The 24,872-nt window shown below is 55.5% G+C and overlaps 1 protein-coding gene across 1 annotated transcript in view; it reads left to right on the top strand.

The window, feature by feature from the left end:
• Positions 1-24,872, top strand: part of COL27A1 (collagen type XXVII alpha 1 chain) — a 1,232,768-nt gene that overhangs the window by 811,808 nt on the left and 396,088 nt on the right. Inside the window, exon 26 of the mRNA XM_078646681.1 lies at positions 10,704-10,757. Within this exon, the coding sequence (XP_078502807.1) occupies positions 10,704-10,757 (54 nt within the window). The remainder of the gene's footprint in view (positions 1-10,703; positions 10,758-24,872) is intronic.

The raw sequence follows: 24,872 nt of genomic DNA, 5'->3' as shown, positions 1-24,872 counted from the left end.
ACTTACCACAACACATCTAAGCACTAACCACAACACCTCTAAGCACTAACCACAACACATCTAAGCACTAACCACAACACATCTAAGCACTAACCACACCTCTAAGCACTTACCACAACACCTTTAAGCACTAACCGCAACACCTCTAAGCACTTACCACAACAGCTCTAAGCACTAACCACAACACCTCTAAGCACTAACCACACCTCTAAGCACTAACGACACCTCTAAGCACTAACCACAACACATCTAAGCACTAACCACAACAACTCTAAGCACTAACCACAACACCTCTAAGCACTAACCACAACACCTCTAAGCACTAACCACACCTCTAAGCACTAACCACACCTCTAAGCACTAACCACAACACATCTAAGCACTAACCACAACACATCTAAGCACTAACCACACCTCTAAGCACTAACCACACCTCTAAGCACTAACCACAACACATCTAAGCACTAACCACAACAACTCTAAGCACTAACCACAACACCTCTAAGCACTAACCACACCTCTAAGCACTAACCACACCTCTAAGCACTAACCACAACACATCTAAGCACAAACCACAGCAACTCTAAGCACTAACCACAACACCTCTAAGCACTAACCACACCTCTAATCACTAACCACACCTCTAATCACTAACCACAACACATCTAAGCACTAACCACAACAACTCTAAGCACTAACCACAACACATCTAAGCACTAACCACAACACATCTAAGCACTAACCACACCTCTAAGCACTAACCACACCTCTAAGCACTAACCACAACACATCTAAGCACAAACCACAACAACTCTAAGCACTAACCACAACACCTCTAAGCACTAACCACACCTCTAAGCACTAACCACACCTCTAATCACTAACCACAACACATCTAAGCACAAACCACAACAACTCTAAGCACTAACCACAACACATCTAAGCACTAACCACAACACATCTAAACATGCTAAACCTGTGGGACTTAACCTTTTGCCTTCTGGGGACCCCAGTGAATGACTAATGGACACAGGGAACCCGTCCTGAGTAATTTCTATGATTGAACCTTAAAACAATACACAACTACAGAAATAACTATACATTAAACAAATGCATAAACTGTACAATATTTTGTTCAACACACAATAGGTAAATTATAATCAACATTGTAATGGGAAGGTTGTAGTCTTCAAAGATTTGGATTTATTTCCTTGTCTTTTTTTCATCCTAATGTATGCTCTTTTTTTGTTGATGTATACCGGTTCTTTAATTGAGGTCACCAGTTGTCCATGCAGCCGAACTTGAGCTGCTAACACGAATCAAGCTAAGGAGACCAACCGAACTATTCGCTTTTAATCTCAAATCCCTTCACATTTATAGAACCTTTAAACATTTTCAATTTGACTTTTATCTTTTTTTCTATTCATATACTATAATATTCTACTAATATTCATTATTTAAACAGTCTTGGACTCCCCAAGTAGGTGTCATGGATCCCAGAGGTCGCCGGATCCCAGGTTAAGAGCCACTGTTTAAAAAAAACCACACATCGCAGCTCAGCACACTTCTCACCCCACCTTCTAAACAAACAGCTACTACTGAGCACTACACCACCCTCATACATCTAAGCACCAACCCATACATCTAAACACCAACCCCATACATCTAAGCACCACCCCTTACATCTAAGCACCAACCCCATACAGCTAAGCACCGACTAAGCACCGACCCCATACATCTAAGCATCAACCCCATACATCTAAGCACCACCTCCATACATCTAAGCACCACCCCTTACATCTAAGCACCGACCCATACATCCAAGCACCGACCCATACATCTAAGCACCACCTCCATACATCTAAGCACCACCCTTTACATCTAAGCACCGACCCATACATCTAAGCACCAACCCCGTACATCTAAGCACCGACCCATAGCACCAACCCCATACATCTAAGCACCGACCCCATACATCTAAGCACTAACCCCATAGCACCGACCCCATACATCTAAGCACTGACCCCATAGCACCACTCCATACATCTAAGCACTGACCCCTTACATCTAAGCACCAACCCCATACATCTAAGCACCACCCCCATACATCTAAGCACTGACCCCATAGTAGTAACCCCATACATCTAAGCACTGACCCCATAGCACTGACCCCATACATCTAAGCACGACCCCATACATCTAAGCACCGACCCCTTATATCTAAGCACCAACCCCATACATCTAATCACCGACCCCATACATCTAAGCACCGACCCCATACATCTAAGCACCGACCCATAGCACCAACCCCATACATCTAAGCACCAACCCCATACATCTAAGCACCAACCCCATACAGCTAAGCACTGACCCCATACAACTAAGCACTGACCCCATACATCTAAGCACCACCCTCATACATCTAAGCACCGAACCCTTACATCTAAACAACGACCCCATAGCAACGACCCCATACATCTAAGCACCACCCCATACATCTAAGCACTGACCCCTTACATCTAAGCACCGACCCCATACATCTAAGCACCACCCCTTACATCTAAGCACCAACCTCATACATCTAAGCACCAACCCCATACATCTAAGCACCAACCCCATACATCTAAGCACCAACTCATACATCTAAGCACCAACCCCATACATTTAAGCACCAACCCCATACATCTAAGTGCAACTCCATACAGCTAAGCACCAACCCCACACATCTAAGCACCGACCCCATACATCTAAGCACCAACCCCATACATCTAAGCACCAACCCTATACATCTAAGCACCACCTCATTGCATCTAAGCACCACCCCTTACATCTAAGCACCAACCCCATACATCTAAGACCCAAACCCCATACAGCTAAGCACCGACCTCATACATCTAAGCTCCAACCCCATACATCTAAGCACCACCTCCATACATCAAAGCACCACCCCTTACATCTAAGCACCAACTCCATACATCTAAGCACCACCCCCATACATCTAAGCACCACCTCCATACATCTAAGCACCACCCCATACATCTAAGCACCACCTCCATACATCTAAGCACCACCCCTTACATCTAAGCACCGACCCCATACATCTAAGCACCAACCCCATACATCTAAGCACCACCCCCATACATCTAAGCACCACCTCCATACTTCTAAGCACCACCCCTTACATCTAAGCACCAACCCCATACAGCTAAGCATCGACCCCATACATCTAAGCACCACCCCATACATCTAAGCACCACCTCCATACATCTAAGCACCACCCCTTACATCTACACACCAACCCCATACATCTAAGCACCAACCCCATACATCTAAGCACCGCCTCCATACATCTAAGCACCACCTCCATACATCCAAGCACCACCCCTTACATCTAAGCACCAACTCCATACATCTAAGCACCACCTCCATACATCTAAGCACCACCTCCATACATCTAAGCACCACCTCCATACATCTAAGAACCACCTCCATACATCTAAGCACTGACCCCATACATCTAAGCACCACCCCTTACATCTAAGCACCGACCCCATACATCTAAGCACCGACCCCATACATCTAAGCACCGACCCAATAGCACCGACCCCATACATCTAAGCACCACTCCATAGCACCGACCCCATACATCTAAGCACCAACCTCATACATCTAAGCACCAACCTACATAGCACCAGGTCGACGCCCTGCAGCATCCAAAACACAATCTCAAAATATGGCCCTGTGAGCCCCACATCAGCTAAAGATCAACCCAATGCGTTATGATATATGTTGCCGACCGAACACCATTTAAACAAACATGAACATATCACCACACAACCCTGCTGAACACCAGACTTCCAAAGCAGAAAACATTCCCCGCTTGAAAGACTATCCAAGCCACGAACAGACGACACATGAGGGCTCCCTGTGCCAACTGCAAGCAGAAGAGTTTACTGGACTCAGCTGGGACTTTAGGCAAACTCCAGAGGACTCAGCTGGGGCTTTAGACAGACTCCAGAGGACTCAGCTGGGGCTTTAGACAGACTCCAGAGGACTCAGCTGGGGCTTTAGACAGACTCCAGAGGACTCAGCTGGGGCTTTAGGCAGACTCCAGAGGACTCAGCTGGGGCTTTAGGCAGACTCCAGAGGACTCAGCTGAGGCGACACACTGAAAGTTTCCCATCCCTAGGCCTGTGAAAGGGCACATATACATTCCCTGCTCTAACCTGGGGCCAAGACACACAAATATTCCTTCCATTAGTGCCTAGGTCAGGACACACAAATATGCCATGCCTTTGCCCTGATGTCAGCGCCTATACATTCCCTGATAGCCCTGATGCCAGGACATATACATTCCCTGCACTAGTGCCACGATCAGGACATAAATACATCCTTTGCTCTAGCCCAGAGTATACTAGACATTACCTGTGCTAGCCCCATGGTCATGTACTTTCCTTGAGCTAGACCCAGCTACACACACACTGCTTGCGCTAGCCTTTGGTCAGGGCCTTCATACGTTCCCCGTTCTATCCTCTGGTCAAGGCAGACATCTTGCCCGCACAAGCCCCTAGGTCTGGACACATACAATGTGATCGCTAAGAGGTCAGGATACACATACATTCCCTGCCCTGGCTCTGAAGTCATATAACATATACACTATCTGAAAGAGACACGTTAGTGATAGAATCCTTACCTTAGAATATCCCCAGGCATCAGACTGGATCCAGAAAGTTTTGCTTAGCAGTACCCCTGCACGTCAGTAGGTGGCGTTGTGCGGGTCCGTGTCCGTCGCGGGCGTCTTATGCTCAGAGATGACGTCATGGAGACTACTTAGGCGCCACCCATGCACGCTGGCGTCAGTTCTTTCTTTTTCCGTGCCAGTAAGCGCAGATCCGGATAGAGCACGTACCGCTGTCATTTTTTGACTATCTTTTTGAGACTTTTTGTCTCGTGTTGGTTCTCTCTGGTGCTAGTAGGGATGCCTGGTTTTAAGTCCTGCGGGACCTGCCGTCGCAATATGTCGGTGGCAGACCCTCATGACGTCTGTCTCTACTGCCTGGAGTGGGACCATGACTTCCGGTCCTGTTTGGACTCTAGGCCTATGGCCCGAAGGCCCTGAGGGAGCGACACCTGAAGTTGCTCGAAGTTTGGCACTCCTCCCCGTACCGTTCGCGGTCCAGGGGTCGTTTCCGTGACCGCTCGCGGAGCCGTCATCACCACTCTCCCTCGGATTCGGGTAAGAGACGACACAAAAAGAAATCGAAGAAGCGTTTTCGCTCTCCGACGGCCCCTGTCGATCCTTGGATGCGGACGAGGGGAACAGGGGCTCCGCCCCTGCGGCTGCGCCCCTGCAGCTGCGCCCCTTTGGAGTCTGGGAGTCCCGCGGCCCGCCCGCCTTACCCGGGTCCGTCAGCAACTCCTGCACAAATGCAAGAATTCCTTGCTGCCATGGACCGCCTGTTTAGGCCTCGGGCTCCCATCGGTGCACCTTCGGGCCCCGCCGTCCCGTGTCAGGATCCTGCTGGTCCGTCGACTCCTCCGGCAGATCAAGTCCCGGTGCCGCAGGATCCTACGCTGCTGGCTCCGGCCTCTGCACCAAGAGGTCCCATGCTGCCGGCTCCGGCACTGGCGCCACCCTCGGCTCCATCGACAGCGCCGCAGTGGATACCGCTGGTTCCACCTCTGCCTCGGTTCCCAGAGGGGTTTGTCCCCGCCTGGGATCCGAATTGGGACCCGACGCCGACCCATCCCCGGCCGGCGCCATTTCTTCCTTACTTGGTTCCTGCCCCGCCGCCGAGGCCTGCGCCTACTACGCCGGCAGTGGAGGATAACTGGGAGGGGTCTGAGGACCCGCTTGCTCGCCAGTGTGATTCTAAGGAGGACTGGGTGGACGGCTTGGAGGAGGCCGGCAGCCTTGACGTCTCCTCCGATCCGGGGTTTGCCTCTCTCCCGTCCACTATGGAAGAAGGTGCCTCGTATACGGTGGTGCTCCGTCGGGCAGCTGAGGTCCTTAACCTCGATCTCCCCACGGTGACCCTTAAGACTAATCTCCTCACTGAGGTTCTTCAGTCAGCGTCCACTTCTTTGGAGCCGCTGCTGCCCTTTACTGATGCTCTCACTCAAGTCTTGTTGGGGACTTGGTCACGATCCACCACAGGGGCCCCTGTGGACAAGAACGTCGCCAGGCGTCATCGTCCAGTGCCGGGTGACCCTGCTTTTCTGACCACTCATCCTACACCAGAGAGTCTGGTCATCCAAGCTTCCACGTCTCAGAGTGCCTTTCCCATGGTTCCACCGGATAAGGACTCTAAGAAACTGGAGCAGTTTGGCAAGTTGCGGTTCTCTTCAGCCAGCCTAGGGCTGTGGTCAGTGAACACCGCATGCCTCCTGGGCCGCTATTCCCACGCGGTGTGGGATTCCGTGGCTGAGGTGTTGCCCCAGTACCCAGAGGAGGTCCAGACTGTGCTGTCTCATGCTGTGGCTAGGGTAAGGACGCGGCTAGATTTGCCATTCGTTGTGGCTTAGACACCGCGGACTCCCTCGGTAGGGCAATTTCAACAACCGTGGTGCTGGTTGAGGTCCACTGGATTCTCCCTGGACGTCCAGAGCTTGCTCATGAACATGCCCTTTGACAGTACTCGCCTGTTTGGTGATAAGGCTGACACTGTCCTAGTCTGAGCTTCAGGTCGCACCCCACGCCGGTGGGTGGCAGAATTCGTCATCATCTTCCCGATTGGCGTTCTGTCACTTCCAACAAGTGGGTGCTGCAACTCGTCCGGAGGGGCTACTCCCTCCCCTTCGAGTCTAGCCGCCACCCCCCACCCCCCCGCCATGCCACCTCGGGTCCACCGCCTGTCGGGGGATCACTTTGCGCTTCACCAGCAGGAAGTTATGGCCCTCTTGGCCAAGGGGGCCATCGAACGCGTTCAAAGGCCGGAAGTAGGACGTGGTTGTTATTCCCACTACTTTCTGGTCCCCAAGAAGGACTAAGGGGGCTTGCGACCCATCTTGGACCTCAGGGATGTCAATCGCTTCTTCCGGAACAAGTTCAAGATCTTTACTGCCCTCAACCTTGGAGACTGGATGGTAGCGATGGACTTACAGGATGAATATTTTCACATTCCCGTCCAGCCGGCCCACCGGCGTTACCAGCGGTTCACGGTAGGCCAGAAGCATTATCAGTTTGCAGTGCTCCCCTTCGGCCTTACCAGTGCCCCTCGGGTGTTCACGAAAGTGATGGCGGTGGTTGCAGCTCACCTGTGCAGGTCAGAGGTTTCAGTCTTCCTCTACCTCGACAACTGGTTGTTGAAGGCGGGCTTGCCCCAGTCAGTCGTCACCCACCTTCAGACTTCAGCCGACCTCCTGCATCTGCATCAATGTGCCGAAGTCGCACCTGAGTCCCTCTCAGAAGCTCCCTTTTATCGGAGCAGTTCTGGATTCGATGCAGTTTCGGGTTTATCCGCCTGAGCAGCGAGTCCTGGATATTCAGGCTAAGATTCCGGTCTCTATCCCGGGTTTCAGTCAGGATGACCCTCCGGCACCTGGGCCTGATGGCCTCCTACATCCTGCTGGTGCAACATGTCAGATGGCATATACGGGCTCTGCAGTGGGACCTGAAGTTACAGTGGGCACATCAGGGCGACCTGTCCGATCATGTCCAGATCTCGGAGGGCACTGCAGACACTTGCAGTGGTGGCTCACGAATCGCGATTGGGTCAATGGCAGATCCCTCTCCCTTTCCCAACCGGAGCACACAGTGGTGACGGACGCGTCCCTCCTCGGATGGGGAGGCCACATGAGAGAGGCGGAGATCAGAGGCCTCTGGTCTGCGGCGGAGTCCCGGCTCCACATCAATCTTTTGGAGCTCAGAGCGATCCTACTGGCACTGAAGGCATTCCTTCCCTCTGTCCGGGAAAGTGTGGTGCAGGTGTTCACGGACAACACCACCGCCATGTGGAATTGCAACAAACTAGGCGGGGTGGGGTCCTGGACCCTTTGTCAGGAGGTTCTGCACCTCTGGACATGGCTGGAACATCACGGCATTACCTTGGTGGTTCAACACCTGGCAGGTTCTCTGAACGCCAGGGTGAACAAACTCAGCCGCAGGTGCTTGATGGATCACGAATGGCGTCTGAACTCGGACGTGGTGAAAGGTTTCTTTCTGCAGTGGGGAGAGCCTTGGTTAGATCTATTAACCACCGAAAAGAACACGCAATGTCATCAATTCTGCGCGTTGGAATTTCCAAGGCGGCACTCGCTTGGAGATTCTTTTCGTCACGAGTGGAGTTGCGGTCTCTTATACACCTTTCTGCCTTTACCACTTCTGCCCAGAGTACTGAAGAAGATCAGGCGCAACTGGGCGCAAATCATTCTTGTGGCTCCGGACTGGGCAAGAAGAGTCTGATATCCTGAGCTACTCAACATGGCGATCGATCCCCCGATCCGACTGCCTCTTCGGGAGGATCTTCTGTCGCAGCAACAGGGGACGGTCCTCCACCCGAACCTGTCCAGCCTCCACATACATGCGTGGAGATTGAACGCCGACAGTTGACAGCTTTTGATCTTCCTCCCGAAGTCTGTGATGTCATTCTGGCGGCCAGGCGGCCCTCCACTAAAATGATATACGTCTGCAGTTAGAACAAGTTTGTGGCATGGTGCACAGATAAGTCTGTGGATCCTCTTTCAGCCCCTTTTTCCGAAGTTCTTATGTTCCTTCTTTCCTTGGCCCAGCAGGGCTCTGCTCTGAGCACTATCAAGGGTTATCTCTCTGCCATCTCTGCCTTTCAGCGGCTTCCTGATCAACCTTCTCTTTTTAAGTCCCCGATTGTTAGCCGTTTCCTGAAAGGCATTACGCACACGTTTCCTCCCGTGCCATTCATAATGCCTCAATGGGACTTAAATCTTATCTTGACATATCTGATGTGTGCTCCCTTTGAGCCCCTTCATAACTGTCCTTTGCTTCTTCTTACTCTAAAGACGGCTTTCCTGGTAGCTATCACCTCTGCCAGAAGAGTGAGTGAGCTCCAGGCCCTTTCGTCTAAACCTCGTTTCCTTTCTGTTCATCTAGACGAGGTGGTTTTAAGGACCCATCCTTCTTTCTTGCCAAAGATTGTTACGCCCTTCCACATCGGGCAGACCATCACTTTTTCCACCTTCTTTCCGCCTCCGCATCCCTCGAAAGAGGAGGAGAGGCTCCACCGTCTGGACCCAAAACGTGCACTCTCATTTTATCTGAAGTGCACACAGCAGTTGCGGGTGGATGACCAGCTCTTTGTTGGCTACGTAGTTGCCAAAAAAGGTCGGGCCGTGCACAAACAGACCATCTCTTGGTGGGTCGTTCTCTGCATCAAAGCCTATTACTCGGCTTAAAAGGAGCCTCCTGTGGGGCTGTGTGCTCATTCCACCAGGGCAACGGCTGCCACCACTGCCTTGGGATGCAGCGTTCCCTTGCTGGACATTTGTCAGGCAGCTACGTGGGCCTCGCTGCACACGTTTACCAAGCATTACTGCCTTCACAGTGAAGTCCGGAGAGACTGCTTCTTTGGCCGTTCTGTTCTCCTTGACTTTCTTGTGTAATCTTGTTCGCAGACCCACCTCCGGGGTTGGAATTGCTGGGGTATCTATTGTAAGGTATGGAATCTATCACTAACGTGTCTCTTTCAGATGCACAAGTTACTACTTGTGTAACCATACATCTGTAAGAGATATTAATTAGTGATCGATAGCTTACCGCCCCTCCCATTCTCCCCGTTCTGCGAACTGATTTCTAGGGATAAGGTCATCCCTTTCAGGGCCCCAGTTTCAATGCACCAGTGGTCAGTATCTTGCATGGCTCTGCGTTCCTGGCGCAGAAAGTCGTTTACAGAACTGACGCCAGCGCGCATAGCTGGCACCTAAGTAGTCTCCGTGACATCATCTCGGCGCATAAGACGCCAGTGACGGACACGGAGCCGCACGACCCCACCTACTGACGCGTAGGGGTACTGCTAAGCAAAACTTTACGGATCCAGTCTGACGCCTGGGGGTATTCTAAGGTAAGGAATTCATCACTAACTAATGTCTATTACAGATATATCGTTACACAATTAGTAACCTGTGCACCAGGTCTAGGTATGATGTCAGGGCATTCAGACACTCAATCAATTTCCCTGGTATCAGGACACGCATACATTCTCTGTGCGCGCCCGAGGTCAGGACATGTATACATCCCTTGGGCTAGACCCGAGGTCAGGACACTTGTGCATTCCCTGTGCTAGCCCAGAGTTTAGGACTCATATACATTCCCGGTGCTAGCCCCAAGGTCAGAACATGTATATATTCATTGCACTAGACCAAGGCTCGGTACTCTTACACATTCCTTGCACTAGCTCTATGGGTCATGACACACTGCATCCTCTCTGTGCTAGCCACAAGGGCAGGACATGTATACATTCCTTGCAATAGCCCTGAATCAGGACACATGCATTCCCTACGCAAGCCCAGGGCTCAGTTCCCATATACATTCCTTAGGTCAGGACATGCATACAAACCTTGTGCTAGCCCAAGGGTCAAGATTAATATACATTCCTGACACTAGCCCCGGGATCAGGACACTCATCCACCCCTTGCTCTAGCCTTGAGGCCAGGACACACGCATTCCTTGTGCTAGCCACAGAGTAATGTTCTAATGTATAAAACAAATGACCATCAATTCTCCTTTGCAGGGTGACCGCGGGGAGATTGGGGCTCCGGGCCCTCCTGGCGACAAGGGGTCGATGGTAAGGAGTAAGTCTGCATTCTCTGCATCTTTCTCTTGGGTCCGCCACTTGCTGAGTTATGTTGCTATGTGCAGGCATTTCTTCCTAGGCACAGAAAGGAAGAGGAATTGGGGTGATAATAGAGTAGGAATTAAGGGGTGACAGTAAAAAACAGACATTTCCTGGTCCTGCTCTTTTGGGATACTGCTCTTCTTAAGTCCTGTCCTTCCTGAATCTGCTCTGTTCTTACTCCTCCCAGGTCCTGCCTTCGAGGGTCCCTGTCCCCCTGGACTCTGCTCCTCCCAGGTCCTGCCTTCGAGGATCTCTGTCCCCCTGGACTCTGCTCCTCCAGGTCCTGCCTTCGAGGGTCTGTGTCCCCCTGGATTCCGCTCCTCCCAGGTCCTGCCTTCGAGGGTCCCTGTCCCCCTGGATTCTGCTCCTCCCAGGTCCTGCCTTCGAGGGTCCCTGTCCCCCTGGACTCTGCTCCTCCCAGGTCCTGCCTTCGACGGTCTCTGTCCCCCGGGATTCTGCTCCTCTCAGGTCCTGTCTTCGAGGGTCCCTGTCCCCCTGGATTCTGCTCCCCCAGGCCCTGCCTTCGAGGGTCTCTGTCCCCCTGGATTCCACTCCTCCCAGGTCCTGCCTTCGAGGGTCTCTGTCCCCCTGGATTCTGCTCCTCCCAGGTCCTGCCTTCGAGGGTCTCTGTCCTCCTGGATTCTGCTCCTCCCAGGTCCTGCCTTCGAGGGTCTCTGTCCCCCTGGATTCCACTCCTCCCAGGTCCTGCCTTCGAGGGTCTCTGTCCTCCTGGATTCTGCTCCTCCCAGGTCCTGCCTTCGAGGGTCTCTGTCCCCCTGGATTCCACTCCTCCCAGGTCCTGCCTTCGAGGGTCTCTGTCCCCCTGGATTCCACTCCTCCCAGGTCCTGCCTTCGAGGGTCTCTGTCCTCCTGGATTCTGCTCCTCCCAGGTCCTGCCTTCGAGGGTCTCTGTCCCCCTGGATTCCACTCCTCCCAGGTCCTGCCTTCGAGGGTCTCTGTCCCCCTGGATTCTGCTCCTCCCAGGTCCTGCCTTCGAGGGTCCCTGTCCCCCTGGATTCTGCTCCTCCCAGGTCCTGCCTTCGAGGGTCTCTGTCCCCCTGGATTCTGCTCTTCCCAGGTCCTGCCTTCGAGGGTCTGTGTCCCCCTGGATTCTGCTCCTCCCAGGTCCTGCCTTCGAGGGTCCCTGTCCCCCTGGATTCTGCTCTTCCCAGGTCCTGCCTTCGAGGGTCCCTGTCCCCCTGGATTCTGCTCCTCCCAGGTCCTGCCTTCGAGGGTCTCTGTCCCCCTGGATTCTGCTCCTCCCAGGTCCTGCCTTCGAGGGTCCCTGTCCCCCTGGACTCTGCTCCTTCCAGGTCCTGCCTTCGAGGGTCCCTGTCCCCCTGGACTCTGCTCCTCCCAGGTCCTGCCTTCGAGGGTCTCTGTGGCCCTGGATTCTGCTCCTCTCAGGTCCTGCCTTCGAGGGTCTCTGTCCCCCTGGATTCTGCTCCTCCAGGTCCTGCCTTCGAGGGTCTGTGTCCCCCTGGATTCTCCTCCTCCCAGGTCCTGCCTTCGACGGTCTCTGTCCCCCGGGATTCTGCTCCTCTCAGGTCCTGTCTTCGAGGGTCCCTGTCCCCCTGGATTCCACTCCTCCCAGGTCCTGCCTTCGAGGGTCTCTGTCCCCCTGGATTCTGCTCCTCCCAGGTCCTGCCTTCGAGGGTCCCTGTCCCCCTGGACTCTGCACCTCCCAGGTCCTGCCTTCGACGGTCTCTGTCCCCCGGGATTCTGCTCCTCTCAGGTCCTGTCTTTGAGGGTCCCTGTCCCCCTGGATTCTGCTCCTCCCAGGTCCTGCCTTCGAGGGTCTCTGTCCCCCTGGATTCTGCTCCTCCCAGGTCCTGCCTTCGAGGGTCCCTGTCCCCCTGGATTCTGCTCCTCCCAGGTCCTGCCTTCGAGGGTCTCTGTCCCCCTGGATTCTGCTCTTCCCAGGTCCTGCCTTCGAGGGTCTGTGTCCCCCTGGATTCTGCTCCTCCCAGGTCCTGCCTTCGAGGGTCCCTGTCCCCCTGGATTCTGCTCTTCCCAGGTCCTGCCTTCGAGGGTCCCTGTCCCCCTGGATTCTGCTCCTCCCAGGTCCTGCCTTCGAGGGTCTCTGTCCCCCTGGATTCTGCTCCTCCCAGGTCCTGCCTTCGAGGGTCCCTGTCCCCCTGGACTCTGCTCCTCCCAGGTCCTGCCTTCGAGGGTCCCTGTCCCCCTGGACTCTGCTCCTCCCAGGTCCTGCCTTCGAGGGTCTCTGTGGCCCTGGATTCTGCTCCTCTCAGGTCCTGCCTTCGAGGGTCTCTGTCCCCCTGGATTCTGCTCCTCCAGGTCCTGCCTTCGAGGGTCTGTGTCCCCCTGGATTCTCCTCCTCCCAGGTCCTGCCTTCGACGGTCTCTGTCCCCCGGGATTCTGCTCCTCTCAGGTCCTGTCTTCGAGGGTCCCTGTCCCCCTGGATTCCACTCCTCCCAGGTCCTGCCTTCGAGGGTCTCTGTCCCCCTGGATTCTGCTCCTCCCAGGTCCTGCCTTCGAGGGTCCCTGTCCCCCTGGATTCTGCTCCTCCCAGGTCCTGCCTTCGAGGGTCTCTGTCGCCCTGGATTCTGCTCTTCCCAGGTCCTGCCTTCGAGGGTCTCTGTCCCCCTGGATTCTGCTCCTCCCAGGTCCTGCCTTCGAGGGTCTCTGTCCCCCTGGATTCTGCTCCTCCCAGGTCCTGCCTTCGAGGGTCCCTGTCCCCCTGGACTCTGCTCCTCCCAGGTCCTGCCTTCGAGGGTCCCTGTCCCCCTGGACTCTGCTCCTCCCAGGTCCTGCCTTCGAGGGCCTCTGTCCCCCTGGATTCTGCTCCTCCCAGGTCCTGCCTTTGAGGGCCTCTGTCCCCCTGGATTCTCCTCCTCCCAGGTCCTGCCTTCGAGGGTCCCTGTCCCCCTGGATTCCGCTCCTCCCAGGTCCTGCCTTCGAGGGTCTCTGTCCCCCTGGATTCTTCTCCTCCCAGGTCCTGCCTTCGAGGGTCTCTGTCCCCCTGGATTCTGCTCCTCCCAGGTCCTGCCTTCGAGGGTCTCTGTGGCCCTGGATTCTGCTCCTCTCAGGTCCTGCCTTCGAGGGTCTCTGTCCCCCTGGATTCTGCTCCTCCCAGGTCCTGCCTTCGAGGATCTCTGTCCCCCTGGATTCTGCTCCTCCCAGGTCCTGCCTTCGAGTATCTCTGTCCCCCTGGACTCTGCTCCTCCAGGTCCTGCCTTCGAGGGTCTGTGTCCCCCTGGATTCCGCTCCTCCCAGGTCCTGCCTTCGAGGGTCCCTGTCCCCCTGGATTCTGCTCCTCCCAGGTCCTGCCTTCGAGGGTCCCTGTCCCCCTGGATTCTGCTCCTCCCAGGTCCTGCCTTCGAGGGTCTCTGTCCCCCTGGATTCTGCTCCTCCCAGGTCCTGCCTTCGAGGGTCCCTGTCCCCCTGGACTCTGCTCCTCCCAGGTCCTGCCTTCGAGGGTCCCTGTCCCCCTGGATTCTGCTCCTCCCAGGTCCTGCCTTCGAGGGTCTCTGTCCCCCTGTATTCTGCTCCTCCCAGGTCCTGCCTTCGACGGTCTCTGTCCCCCTGGATTCTGCTCCTCCCAGGTCCTGCCTTCGAGGGTCCCTGTCCCCCTGGATTCTGCTCCTTCCAGGTCCTTCGAGGGTCTCTGTCCCCCTGGATTCTGCTCCTCCAGGTCCTGCCTTCGAGGGTCTCTGTCCCCATGGATTCTGCTCCTCCCAGGTCCTGCCTTCGAGGGTCTCTGTCCCCCTAGATTCTGCTCCTCCCAGGTCCTGCCTTCGAGGGTCTCTGTCCCCCTGGATTCTGCTCCTCCCAGGTCCTGCCTTCGAGGGTCTCTGTCCCCCTGGATTCTGCTCCTCCAGGTCCTGCCTTCGAGGGTCCCTGTCCCCCTGGACTCTGCTCCTCCCAGGTCCTGCCTTCGAGGGTCCCTGTCCCCCTGGACTCTGCTCCTCCCAGGTCCTGCCTTCGAGGGTCTCTGTCCCCCTAGATTCTGCTCCTCCCAGGTCCTGCCTTCGAGGGTCTCTGTCCCCCTGGATTCTGCTCCTCCAGGTCCTGCCTTCGAGGGTCCCTGTCCCCCTGGACTCTGCTCCTCCCAGGTCCTGCCTTCGAGGGTCCCTGTCCCCCTGGACTCTGCTCCTCCCAGGTCCTGCCTTCGAGGGTCTCTGTCCCCCTGGATTCTGCCCCTCCCAGGTCCTGCCTTCGAGGGTCCCTGTCCCCCTGGATTCTGCTCCTCCCAGGTCCTGCCTTCAAGGGTCCCTGTCCCCCTGGATTCTGCCCCTCCAAGGTCCTGCCTTCGAGGGTCCCTGTCCCCCTGGATTCTGCTCCTCCAGGTCCTGCCTTCGAGGGTCCCTGTCCCCCTGGATTCTGCTCCCTCCAGGTCCTGCCTTCGAGGGTCTCTGTCCCCCTGGATTCTGCTCCTCCCAGGTCCTGCCTTCGAGGGTCTCTGTCCCCCTGGATTCTGCTCCTCCCAGGTCCTGCCTTCGAGGGTCTCTGTCCCCCTGGACTCTGCTCCTCCAGGTCCTGCCTTCGAGGGTCCCTGTCCCCCTGGATTCTGCTCCTCCCAGGTCCTGCCTTCGAGGGTCTCTGTCCCCCTGGATTCTGCTCCTCCCAGGTCCTGCCTTCGAGGGTCCCTGTCCCCCTGGATTCTGCTCCTCCCAGGTCCTGCCTTCGAGGGTCCCTGTCCCCCTGGATTCTGCTCCTCCCAGGTCCTGCCTTCGAGGGTCTCTGTCCTCGTGGATTCTGCTCCTCCCATGCTCTGCCTTCGAGGGTCCCTGTCCCCCTGGATTCTGCCCCTCCCAGGTCCTGCCTTCGAGGGTCCCTGTCCCCCTGGACTCTGCTCCTCCCAGGTCCTGCCTTCGAGGGTCTCTGTCCCCCTGGATTCTGCTCCTCCCAGGTCCTGCCTTCGAGGGTCTCTGTCCCCCTGGATTCTGCTCCTCCCAGTTCCTGCCTTCGAAGGTCTGTGTCCCCCTGGATTCTGCTCCTCCAGGTCCTTCCTTCCAGGGTCTGTGTCCCCCTGGATTCTGCTCCTCCAGGTCCTACCTTCGAGGGTCTCTGTCCCCCTGGAATCGGCTCCTCCCAGGTCCTGCCTTCGAGGGTCTCTGTCCCCCTGGATTCTTCTCCTCCCAGGTCCTGCCTTCGAGGGTCTCTGTCCCTCTGGATTCCGCTCCTCCCAGGTCCTGCCTTCGAGGGTCTCTGTCCCCCTGGATTCTGCTCCTCCCAGGTCCTGCCTTCGAGGGTCTCTGTCCCCCTGGATTCTGCTCCTCCAGGTCCTGCCTTCGAGGGTCTGTGTCCCCCTGGATTCTGCTCCTCCAGGTCCTGCCTTCGAAGGTCCCTGTCCCCCTGGATTCTGCTCCTCCCAGGTCCTGCCTTCGAGGGTCTCTGTCCCCCTGGATTCTGCTCCTCCCAGTTCCTGCCTTCGAAGGTCTGTGTCCCCCTGGATTCTGCTCCTCCAGGTCCTGCCTTCGAGGGTCTGTGTCCCCCTGGATTCTGCTCCTCCAGGTCCTGCCTTCGAGGGTCCCTGTCCCCCTGGATTCTGCTCCTCCCAGGTCCTGCCTTCGAGGGTCCCTGTCCCCCTGGATTCTGCTCCTCCAGGTCCTGCCTTCGAGGGTCTCTGTCCCCATGGATTCTGCTCCTCCCAGGTCCTGCCTTTGAGGGTCCCTGTCCCCCTGGATTCTGCTCCTCCCAGGTCCTGCCTTCGAGGGTCCCTGTCCCCCTTGATTCTGCTCCTCCAGGTCCTGCCTTCGAGGGTCTCTGTCCCCATGGATTCTGCTCCTCCCAGGTCCTGCCTTCGAGGGTCCCTGTCCCCCTGGATTCTGCTCCTCCCAGGTCCTGCCTTCGAGGGTCCCTGTCCCCCTGGATTCTGCTCCTCCAGGTCCTGCCTTCGAGGGTCTCTGTCCCCATGGATTCTGCTCCTCTCAGGTCCTGCCTTCGAGGGTCCCTGTACCCCTGGATTATGCTCCTCCCAGGTCCTGCCTTCGAGGGTCTCTGTCCCCCTGGATACTGCTCCTCCAGGTCCTGCCTTCGAGGGTCTCTGTCCCCCTGTATTCTGCTCCTCCCAGGTCCTGCCTTCGAGGGTCTCTGTCCCCCTGGATTCTGCTCCTCCCAGGTCCTGCCTTCGAGGGTCCCTGTCCCCCTAGATTCCGCTCCTCCCAGGTCCTGCCTTCGAGGGTCTCTGTCCCCCTGGATTCCACTCCTCCCAGTTCCTGCCTTCGAGGGTCTCTGTCCCCTGGATTCCGCTCCTCCCAGGTCCTGCCTTCGAGGGTCTCTGTCCCCCTAGATTCTGCTCCTCCCAGGTCCTGCCTTCGAGGGTCTCTGTCCCCCTAGATTCTGCTCCTCCCAGGTCCTGCCTTCGACGGTCTCTGTCCCCCTGGATTCTGCTCCTCCCAGGTCCTGCCTTCGAGGGTCTCTGTCCCCCTGGATTCTGCTCCTCCCAGGTCCTGCCTTCGAGGGTCTCTGTCCCCCTGGATTCTGCTCCTCCAGGTCCTGCCTTCGAGGGTCTGTGTCCCCCTGGATTCTGCTCCTCCAGGTCCTGCCTTCGAGGGTCCCTGTCCCCCTGGATTCTGCTCCTCCCAGGTCCTGCCTTCGAGGGTCTCTGTCCCCCTGGATTCTGCTCCTCCCAGTTCCTGCCTTCGAAGGTCTGTGTCCCCCTGGATTCTGCTCCTCCAGGTCCTGCCTTCGAGGGTCTGTGTCCCCCTGGATTCTGCTCCTCCAGGTCCTGCCTTCGAGGGTCCCTGTCCCCCTGGATTCTGCTCCTCCCAGGTCCTGCCTTCGAGGGTCCCTGTCCCCCTGGATTCTGCTCCTCCAGGTCCTGCCTTCGAGGGTCTCTGTCCCCATGGATTCTGCTCCTCCCAGGTCCTGCCTTTGAGGGTCCCTGTCCCCCTTGATTCTGCTCCTCCCAGGTCCTGCCTTCGAGGGTCCCTGTCCCCCTGGATTCTGCTCCTCCAGGTCCTGCCTTCGAGGGTCTCTGTCCCCATGGATTCTGCTCCTCCCAGGTCCTGCCTTCGAGGGTCCCTGTCCCCCTGGATTCTGCTCCTCCCAGGTCCTGCCTTCGAGGGTCCCTGTCCCCCTGGATTCTGCTCCTCCAGGTCCTGCCTTCGAGGGTCTCTGTCCCCATGGATTCTGCTCCTCTCAGGTCCTGCCTTCGAGGGTCCCTGTACCCCTGGATTATGCTCCTCCCAGGTCCTGCCTTCGAGGGTCTCTGTCCCCCTGGATTCTGCTCCTCCAGGTCCTGCCTTCGAGGGTCTCTGTCCCCCTGTATTCTGCTCCTCCCAGGTCCTGCCTTCGAGGGTCTCTGTCCCCCTGGATTCTGCTCCTCCCAGGTCCTGCCTTCGAGGGTCCCTGACCAAGAGATTCCGCTCCTCCCAGGTCCTGCCTTCGAGGGTCTCTGTCCCCCTGGATTCCACTCCTCCCAGTTCCTGCCTTCGAGGGTCTCTGTCCCCTGGATTCCGCTCCTCCCAGGTCCTGCCTTCGAGGGTCTCTGTCCCCCTAGATTCTGCTCCTCCCAGGTCCTGCCTTCGAGGGTCTCTGTCCCCCTAGATTCTGCTCCTCCCAGGTCCTGCCTTCGACGGTCTCTGTCCCCCTGGATTCTGCTCCTCCCAGGTCCTGCCTTCGAGGGTCTCTGTCCCCCTAGATTCTGCTCCTCCAGGTCCTGCCTTCGAGGGTCTCTGTCCCCCTGGATTCCACTCCTCCCAGGTCCTGCCTTCGAGGGTCTATGTCCCCCTAGATTCTGCCCCTCCCAGGTCCTGCCTTCGAGGGTCTCTGTCCCCCTGGATTCTGCCCCTCCCAGGTCCTGCCTTCGAGGGTCTCTGTCCCCCTGGATTCTGCTCCTCCAGGTCCTGCCTTCGAGGGTCTCTGTCCCCCTGGATTCTGCTCCTCCCAGGTCCTGCCTTCGAGGGTCTCTGTCCCCCTGGATTCTGCTCCTCCCAGGTCCTGCCTTCGAGGGTCCCTATCCCCCTGGATTCTGCTCCTCCCAGGTCCTGCCTTCGAGGGTCTCTGTCCCCCTGGATTCTGCTCTTCCCAGGTCCTGCCTTCGAGGGTCTCTGTCCCCCTGGATTCTGCTCCTCCCAGGTCCTGCCTTCGAGGGTCCCTGTCCCCCTGGATTCCGCTCCTCCCAGGTCCTGCCTTCGAGGGTCTCTGTCCCCCTGGATTCTGCTCCTCCCAGGTCCTGCTTCGAGGGTCTCTGTCCCCCTGGATTCTGCTCCTCCAGGTCCTGCCTTCGAGGGTCTCTGTCCCCCTGGATTCCACTCCTCCCAGTTCCTGCCTTCGAGGGTCTCTGTCCCCTGGATTCCGCTCCTCCCAGGTCCTGCCTTCGAGGGTCTCTGTCCCCCTAGATTCTGCTCCTCCCAGGTCCTGCCTTCGAGGGTCTCTGTCCCCCTAGATTCTGCTCCTCCCAGGTCCTGCCTTCGACGGTCTCTGTCCCCCTGGATTCTGCTCCTCCCAGGTCCTGCCTTCGAGGGTCTCTGTCCCCCTAGATTCTGCTCCTCCAGGTCCTGCCTTCGAGGGTCTCTGTCCCCCTGGATTCCACTCCTCCCAGGTCCTGCCTTCGAGGGTCTATGTCCCCCTAGATTCTGCCCCTCCCAGGTCCTGCCTTCGAGGGTCTCTGTCCCCCTGGATTCTGCCCCTCCCAGGTCCTGCCTTCGAGGGTCTCTGTCCCCCTGGATTCTGCTCCTCCAGGTCCTGCCTTCGAGGGTCTCTGTCCCCCTGGATTCTGCTCCTCCCAGGTCCTGCCTTCGAGGGTCTCTGTCCCCCTGGATTCTGCTCCTCCCAGGTCCTGCCTTCGAGGGTCCCTATCCCCCTGGATTCTGCTCCTCCCAGGTCCTGCCTTCGAGGGTCTCTGTCCCCCTGGATTCTGCTCTTCCCAGGTCCTGCCTTCGAGGGTCTCTGTCCCCCTGGATTCTGCTCCTCCCAGGTCCTGCCTTCGAGGGTCCCTGTCCCCCTGGATTCCGCTCCTCCCAGGTCCTGCCTTCGAGGGTCTCTGTCCCCCTGGATTCTGCTCCTCCCAGGTCCTGCCTTCGAGGGTCCCTGTCCCCCTGGATTCTGCTCCTTCCAGGTCCTTCGAGGGTCTCTGTCCCCCTAGATTCTGCTCCTCCCAGGTCCTGCCTTCGAGGGTCTCTGTCCCCCTGGATTCTGCTCCTCCCAGGTCCTGCCTTTGAGGGTCCCTGTCCCCCTGGATTCTGCTCTTCCCAGGTCCTGCCTTCGAGGGTCTCTGTCCCCCTGGATTCTGCTCCTCCCAGGTCCTACCTTCGAGGGTCTCTGTCCCCCTGGAGTCTGCTCCTCCCAGGTCCTGTCTTCGAGGGTCCCTGTCCCCCTGGATGCTGCCCCTCCCAGGTCCTGCCTTCGAGGGTCCCTGTCCCCCTGGATTCTGCTCCTCCCAGGTCCTGCCTTCGAGGGTCTCTGTCCCCCTGGAATCTGCCCCTCCCAGGTCCTGCCTTCGAGGATCTCTGTCCCCCTGGATTCTGCCCCTCCCAGGTCCTGCCTTCGAGGGTCTCTGTCCCCCTGGATTCCACTCCTCCCAGGTCCTGCCTTCGAGGGTCCCTGTCTCCCTGGATTCTCCTCCTCCCAGGTCCTGCCTTCGAGGGTCTCTGTCCCCCTGGATTCTGCTCCTCCCAGGTCCTGCCTTCGAAGGTCCCTGTCCCCCTGGATTCTCCTCCTCCCAGGTCCTGCCTTCGAGGGTCTCTGTCCCCCTGGATTCTGCTCCTCCCAGGTCCTGCCTTCGAAGGTCCCTGTCCCCCTGGATTCTGCTCCTCCCAGGTCCTGCCTTCGAGGGTCTCTGTCCCCCTGGATTCTGCTCCTCCCAGGTCCTGCCTTCGAGGGTCTCTGTCCCCCTGGATTCTGCTCCTCCCAGGTCCTGCCTTCGAGGGTCTCTGTCCCCCTGGATTCTGCTCCTCCAGGTCCTGCCTTCGAGGGTCTCTGTCCCCCTGGATTCTGCTCCTCCCAGGTCCTGCCTTCGAAGGTCCCTGTCCCCCTGGATTCTGCTCCTCCCAGGTCCTGCCTTCGAGGGTCTCTGTCACCCTGGATTCTGCCCCTCCCAGGTCCTGCCTTCGAGGGTCTCTGTGGCCCTGGATTCTGCTCCTCCCAGGTCCTGCCTTCGAGGGTCTCTGTCCCCCTGGATTCTGCTCCTCCCAGGTCCTGCCTTCGAGGGTCTCTGTCCCCCTGGATTCTGCCCCTCCCAGGTCCTGCCTTCGAGGGTCTCTGTCCCCCTGGATTCTGCCCCTCCCAGGTCCTGCCTTTGAGGGTCTCTGTCCCCCTGGATTCTGCTCCTCCCAGGTCCTGTCTTCGAGGGTCCCTGCCCCCTGGATTCTGCTCCTCCCAGGTCCTGCCTTCCAGGGTCTCTGTCCCCCTGGATTCTGCTCCTCCCAGGTCCTGCCTTTGAGGGTCTCTGTCCCCCTGGATTCTGCTCCTCCCAGGTCCTGCCTTCGAGGGTCTGTGTCCCCCTGGATTCTGCTCCTCCCAGGTCCTGCCTTCGAGGGTCTCTGTCCCCCTGGATTCTGCTCCTCCCAGGTCCTGCCTTTGAGGGTCTCTGTCCCCCTGGATTCTGCTCCTCCCAGGTCCTGCCTTCGAGGGTCTCTGTCCCCCTGGATTCTGCTCCTCCCAGGTCCTCTATTCCGTTGTCGTGATCTTCTAGGATCCTCTTCTTTGATGCGGCTCATCCTGGATCGTGTTCTTCCCACGTTTTGATCTTGCTAAGTCCTGCTCTTCTCAAGGCCTGTTCTTCCCCGATCCTGCTTTTTCCAGGTCCTGCTCTCCCTGGATCCTTTTCTTACTTGTCCTGTTTACTCGATCCTGCTTTCGAGGGACCCTTTGATTCCCAATCCCTCTTTCCCCTACCCTGGATCCCTTTCTGCCCCATCCTGTTTACCCCATTCCTGTTTTCAGGCCCTCGTTTGTGCCATATCGGCTTTTCCCGGATATTGCTTTCGAGGGTCCCTCTCTTCCCAGATCCAGATCTTCATGGGGTATTTAAAGTTAAAGAAATATCTGGAAAAAATATTGTGATGCAAAAATATTGTTATGCATAAATATCGTAGTTAAGAATATCGATTTTTCAGATAAGGAATATTATTGTTAATATCATTTACAATAATATAGTTGTAAATGGTGCTTTAATTATTTGTGTGTTTTGGTTTATATATTAATTGTATGCGTTATTGATTGTATAATTGTTAGTAACATTTGTATACAGTTTGTAATTTTAAGAGATTTATAATTTTACATGTAATTGGTAATAGTAATTTATAGAGTTGTGGGTTGCTAGGTTTGTAGGGGTGTCAGGTGGGAAGTTAATTAAGTATAACTAATTAACAACGAATTTTTAATGTATTATTTAGTTGGTTAATAATTGTTAATGGCTTAATAATTATATGTTCGAGCTATAAGAGCTGTAGATTGTATTCTTTAGCATAGCTCGCCATCTGGTGTTGGGCCTGGATGTTTGCAGTTGTTTTGTCGAAGAAGTCTTTGTAGTCATGGGATATATTGACTCCTCCTTATGGTGATAGTGCGCATGGGCATTGACTCCATCTTCATATAGTTTTTTTCTGCCTTTGAGTTTGGATGTAAACGGCTGCGCTCCAGGTCGGTATAGTATTCAAATCCCCTTTGATGTGCAATCCTTCACCACTCAACGGTATTGTTTTCGATCGTGCTCCTCGACACAGATCCAACACAAATCTCAACACCTTCGATTCCGGTCTTCGACGTGGGCCGTTGGGCCTATCCGCGCCATCCGGCCCTACAGAGAATGGAAAGAACTCCATTCAATCCATGTGTGGTGCCAAATTCCCACACACTGATCTCCACTAGGTCTATAATCTTTGCCCCTCTCCAGAACATGAGGACAAAGACTGCCCGGCCTGCGCTTCATTCCGATTGAAGAAAACCATATGTGATCACCGGGCTTGACGGCATGTAATGTCTTGATCCACTACCTCGGTGCCGGACGACATCTTTGATGCAGGCCCCGATGCTCCCGAAGAACAAGAACCGGAAAATGAGGATATCAGCGTCTCAGAGGCCTGACGAATCAGAGGCCGAAGATGAGACAATTACTCCATGACAATGAACTGTGAGTACCGACATCGACACCCCTACCTCTGCTCAAAAGCATATGGCTCCGGTAACACCTTTGCCTTCCGGCTCAGGTCGACACTGTGACAGAACTTCTGGTTCCCCGCCTTTGGGGTTGGCTCCGAAGTCTAAAGACAAGCCTTCAGGCGACTCACGACCGAGCCAGCCATGCATCAGTACCTAACTACCATCCTTGGTACCGAAACATTCGGCACCGAAACACCATCAGGATAAACCCTCGGAGCCGAAAAAGAATAAATCTTCGGAGCAGAAAAAACCCACAGAGCCGAAAAAGTCCTCGGACTCCACAGCTCTTCCAAAGCAAAAGGACACTAAGAGCCCTCCTAAAGCTTCAGAATCAAGGCCAAAAAAACTAAATCATCAGTGCCAAAGAAGGATACTGGATTATTTCAACCAGATCCAGTGGACCCAAAACAAAAAAAAACCTTCATATTGATCCTAAAACTGGTAAAATCAAAATAATTCTATCAAATAAGAGACCTTTGCACTCCCCAGAAATATCCAAAGTTTCCATTAATGAAGAGAGACATGGGAACTTCTCCAGTCAGACCTCTCTCTCCTCCAAATATCCCCACTACACCACTTTCTCCAGCACACTCTCCAGGGCTTCCATATTCACCTACATCACAAGAGATGATGATCACCTTGGGGATGGGGGTGGGGATGAAAACCCACAAGAGGATAATGACTATGACAATACTCTCCCGCCACCTGATCCTTGGGAGGATTATGATAATCCATCCGATGGCCCAGATCTACCTGATCCAGACTCCTACCCATCTAGGCCATCCCCCCAGACAACATAGGTTTTGTACAGCTCATAAATAGAGCTGCCAAATATCATGGGGTTGAATTACACTCAGACCCACAGGGAGAGTCTAAATTAGTAGACGCATCTGGCAAACGCATTGCCTCACAAGCAGAAAATCACTGGCGAATTATCAAGCTTTACTGGCCAGTACGATAGGGCTCATTACGATGAGCTTAGAAAGCTCATACAACATCTTCCCGATCAGTATAAGGCTAAGGCTAAAGACCTCATACAAGAGGTGAAGTTAATCACAAACACTTCTATAAAGTGTGCTCTTGATGCAGCCGACACAGCATTGCGTGCAGTTAACACAAGAGCTCTATTACGCAGAAACGCATGGCTTTGCATATCTCGGTTTAAACAAGATGTGCAGTCCACAATTCTTAATCAACCCTTTGATCAAGAACACTTATTTGGACCCCCTGTAAAGACACCTTTGAAGAAAATGAAGGACTCAGAAACTGCTAATTCCATGGGAGCCCTACAGGCAACAACCAGCAGAGGTTCCTTTTGTCGCTCCTTTTATAGGGGCGCCTCTAAATCTATTGGGACGGATAACAACTCATCCACCTACAAAAACACTGCTCAAACCTCCCCTAGCAGAGGCTATTTCAGAGGGTGTTATAGAGACAACAATAACAAGGGTAGAGGCCGCGGTAATAACACCAGACCTCTCCTACTACAAAATAGTGACTTCCCTCCACTTCCCACCGACCATTCCACTTCAGTCGGGGGAAGACTATCACAGTTCCTACCTGTCTGGAATTCCATCACCACAGACAAGTGGGTAAGACAAATTATCCAGTATGGTTACTGCTGAACTCACTACAACTCCCCCAGTCATAACCCCCATACAACGTCCGATGTCCACAGAACATCTGACACTGTTAAAACAAGCGGTTTTCTCCCTATTATAACAACACACAATAGAACCAGATCCCTTATCTCATCAAGGAACAGGGGTTTACTCCCTTTACTCTCTAATCCCAAAGAAAGACGGTACTCTCCGACCAATACTAGACCTCCGACCGTTAAATCTCTACAAACAGTCGGACCACTTCCACATGGTCACTCTGCAACAGTTGCTCCCACTACTCCAACAGGGCAATTTCCTTGCCACTCTAGACCTCAAAGACGCCTACTTTCATATTCCCATTCAACCCGCTCACAGAAAACATCTGCGGTTT

Source organism: Lissotriton helveticus, chromosome 5_2 (assembly GCF_964261635.1).
Source record: "Lissotriton helveticus chromosome 5_2, aLisHel1.1, whole genome shotgun sequence".
Lineage (NCBI taxonomy): Eukaryota > Metazoa > Chordata > Amphibia > Caudata > Salamandridae > Lissotriton > Lissotriton helveticus.
This window is presented reverse-complemented; position numbering and strand designations above follow the sequence as displayed.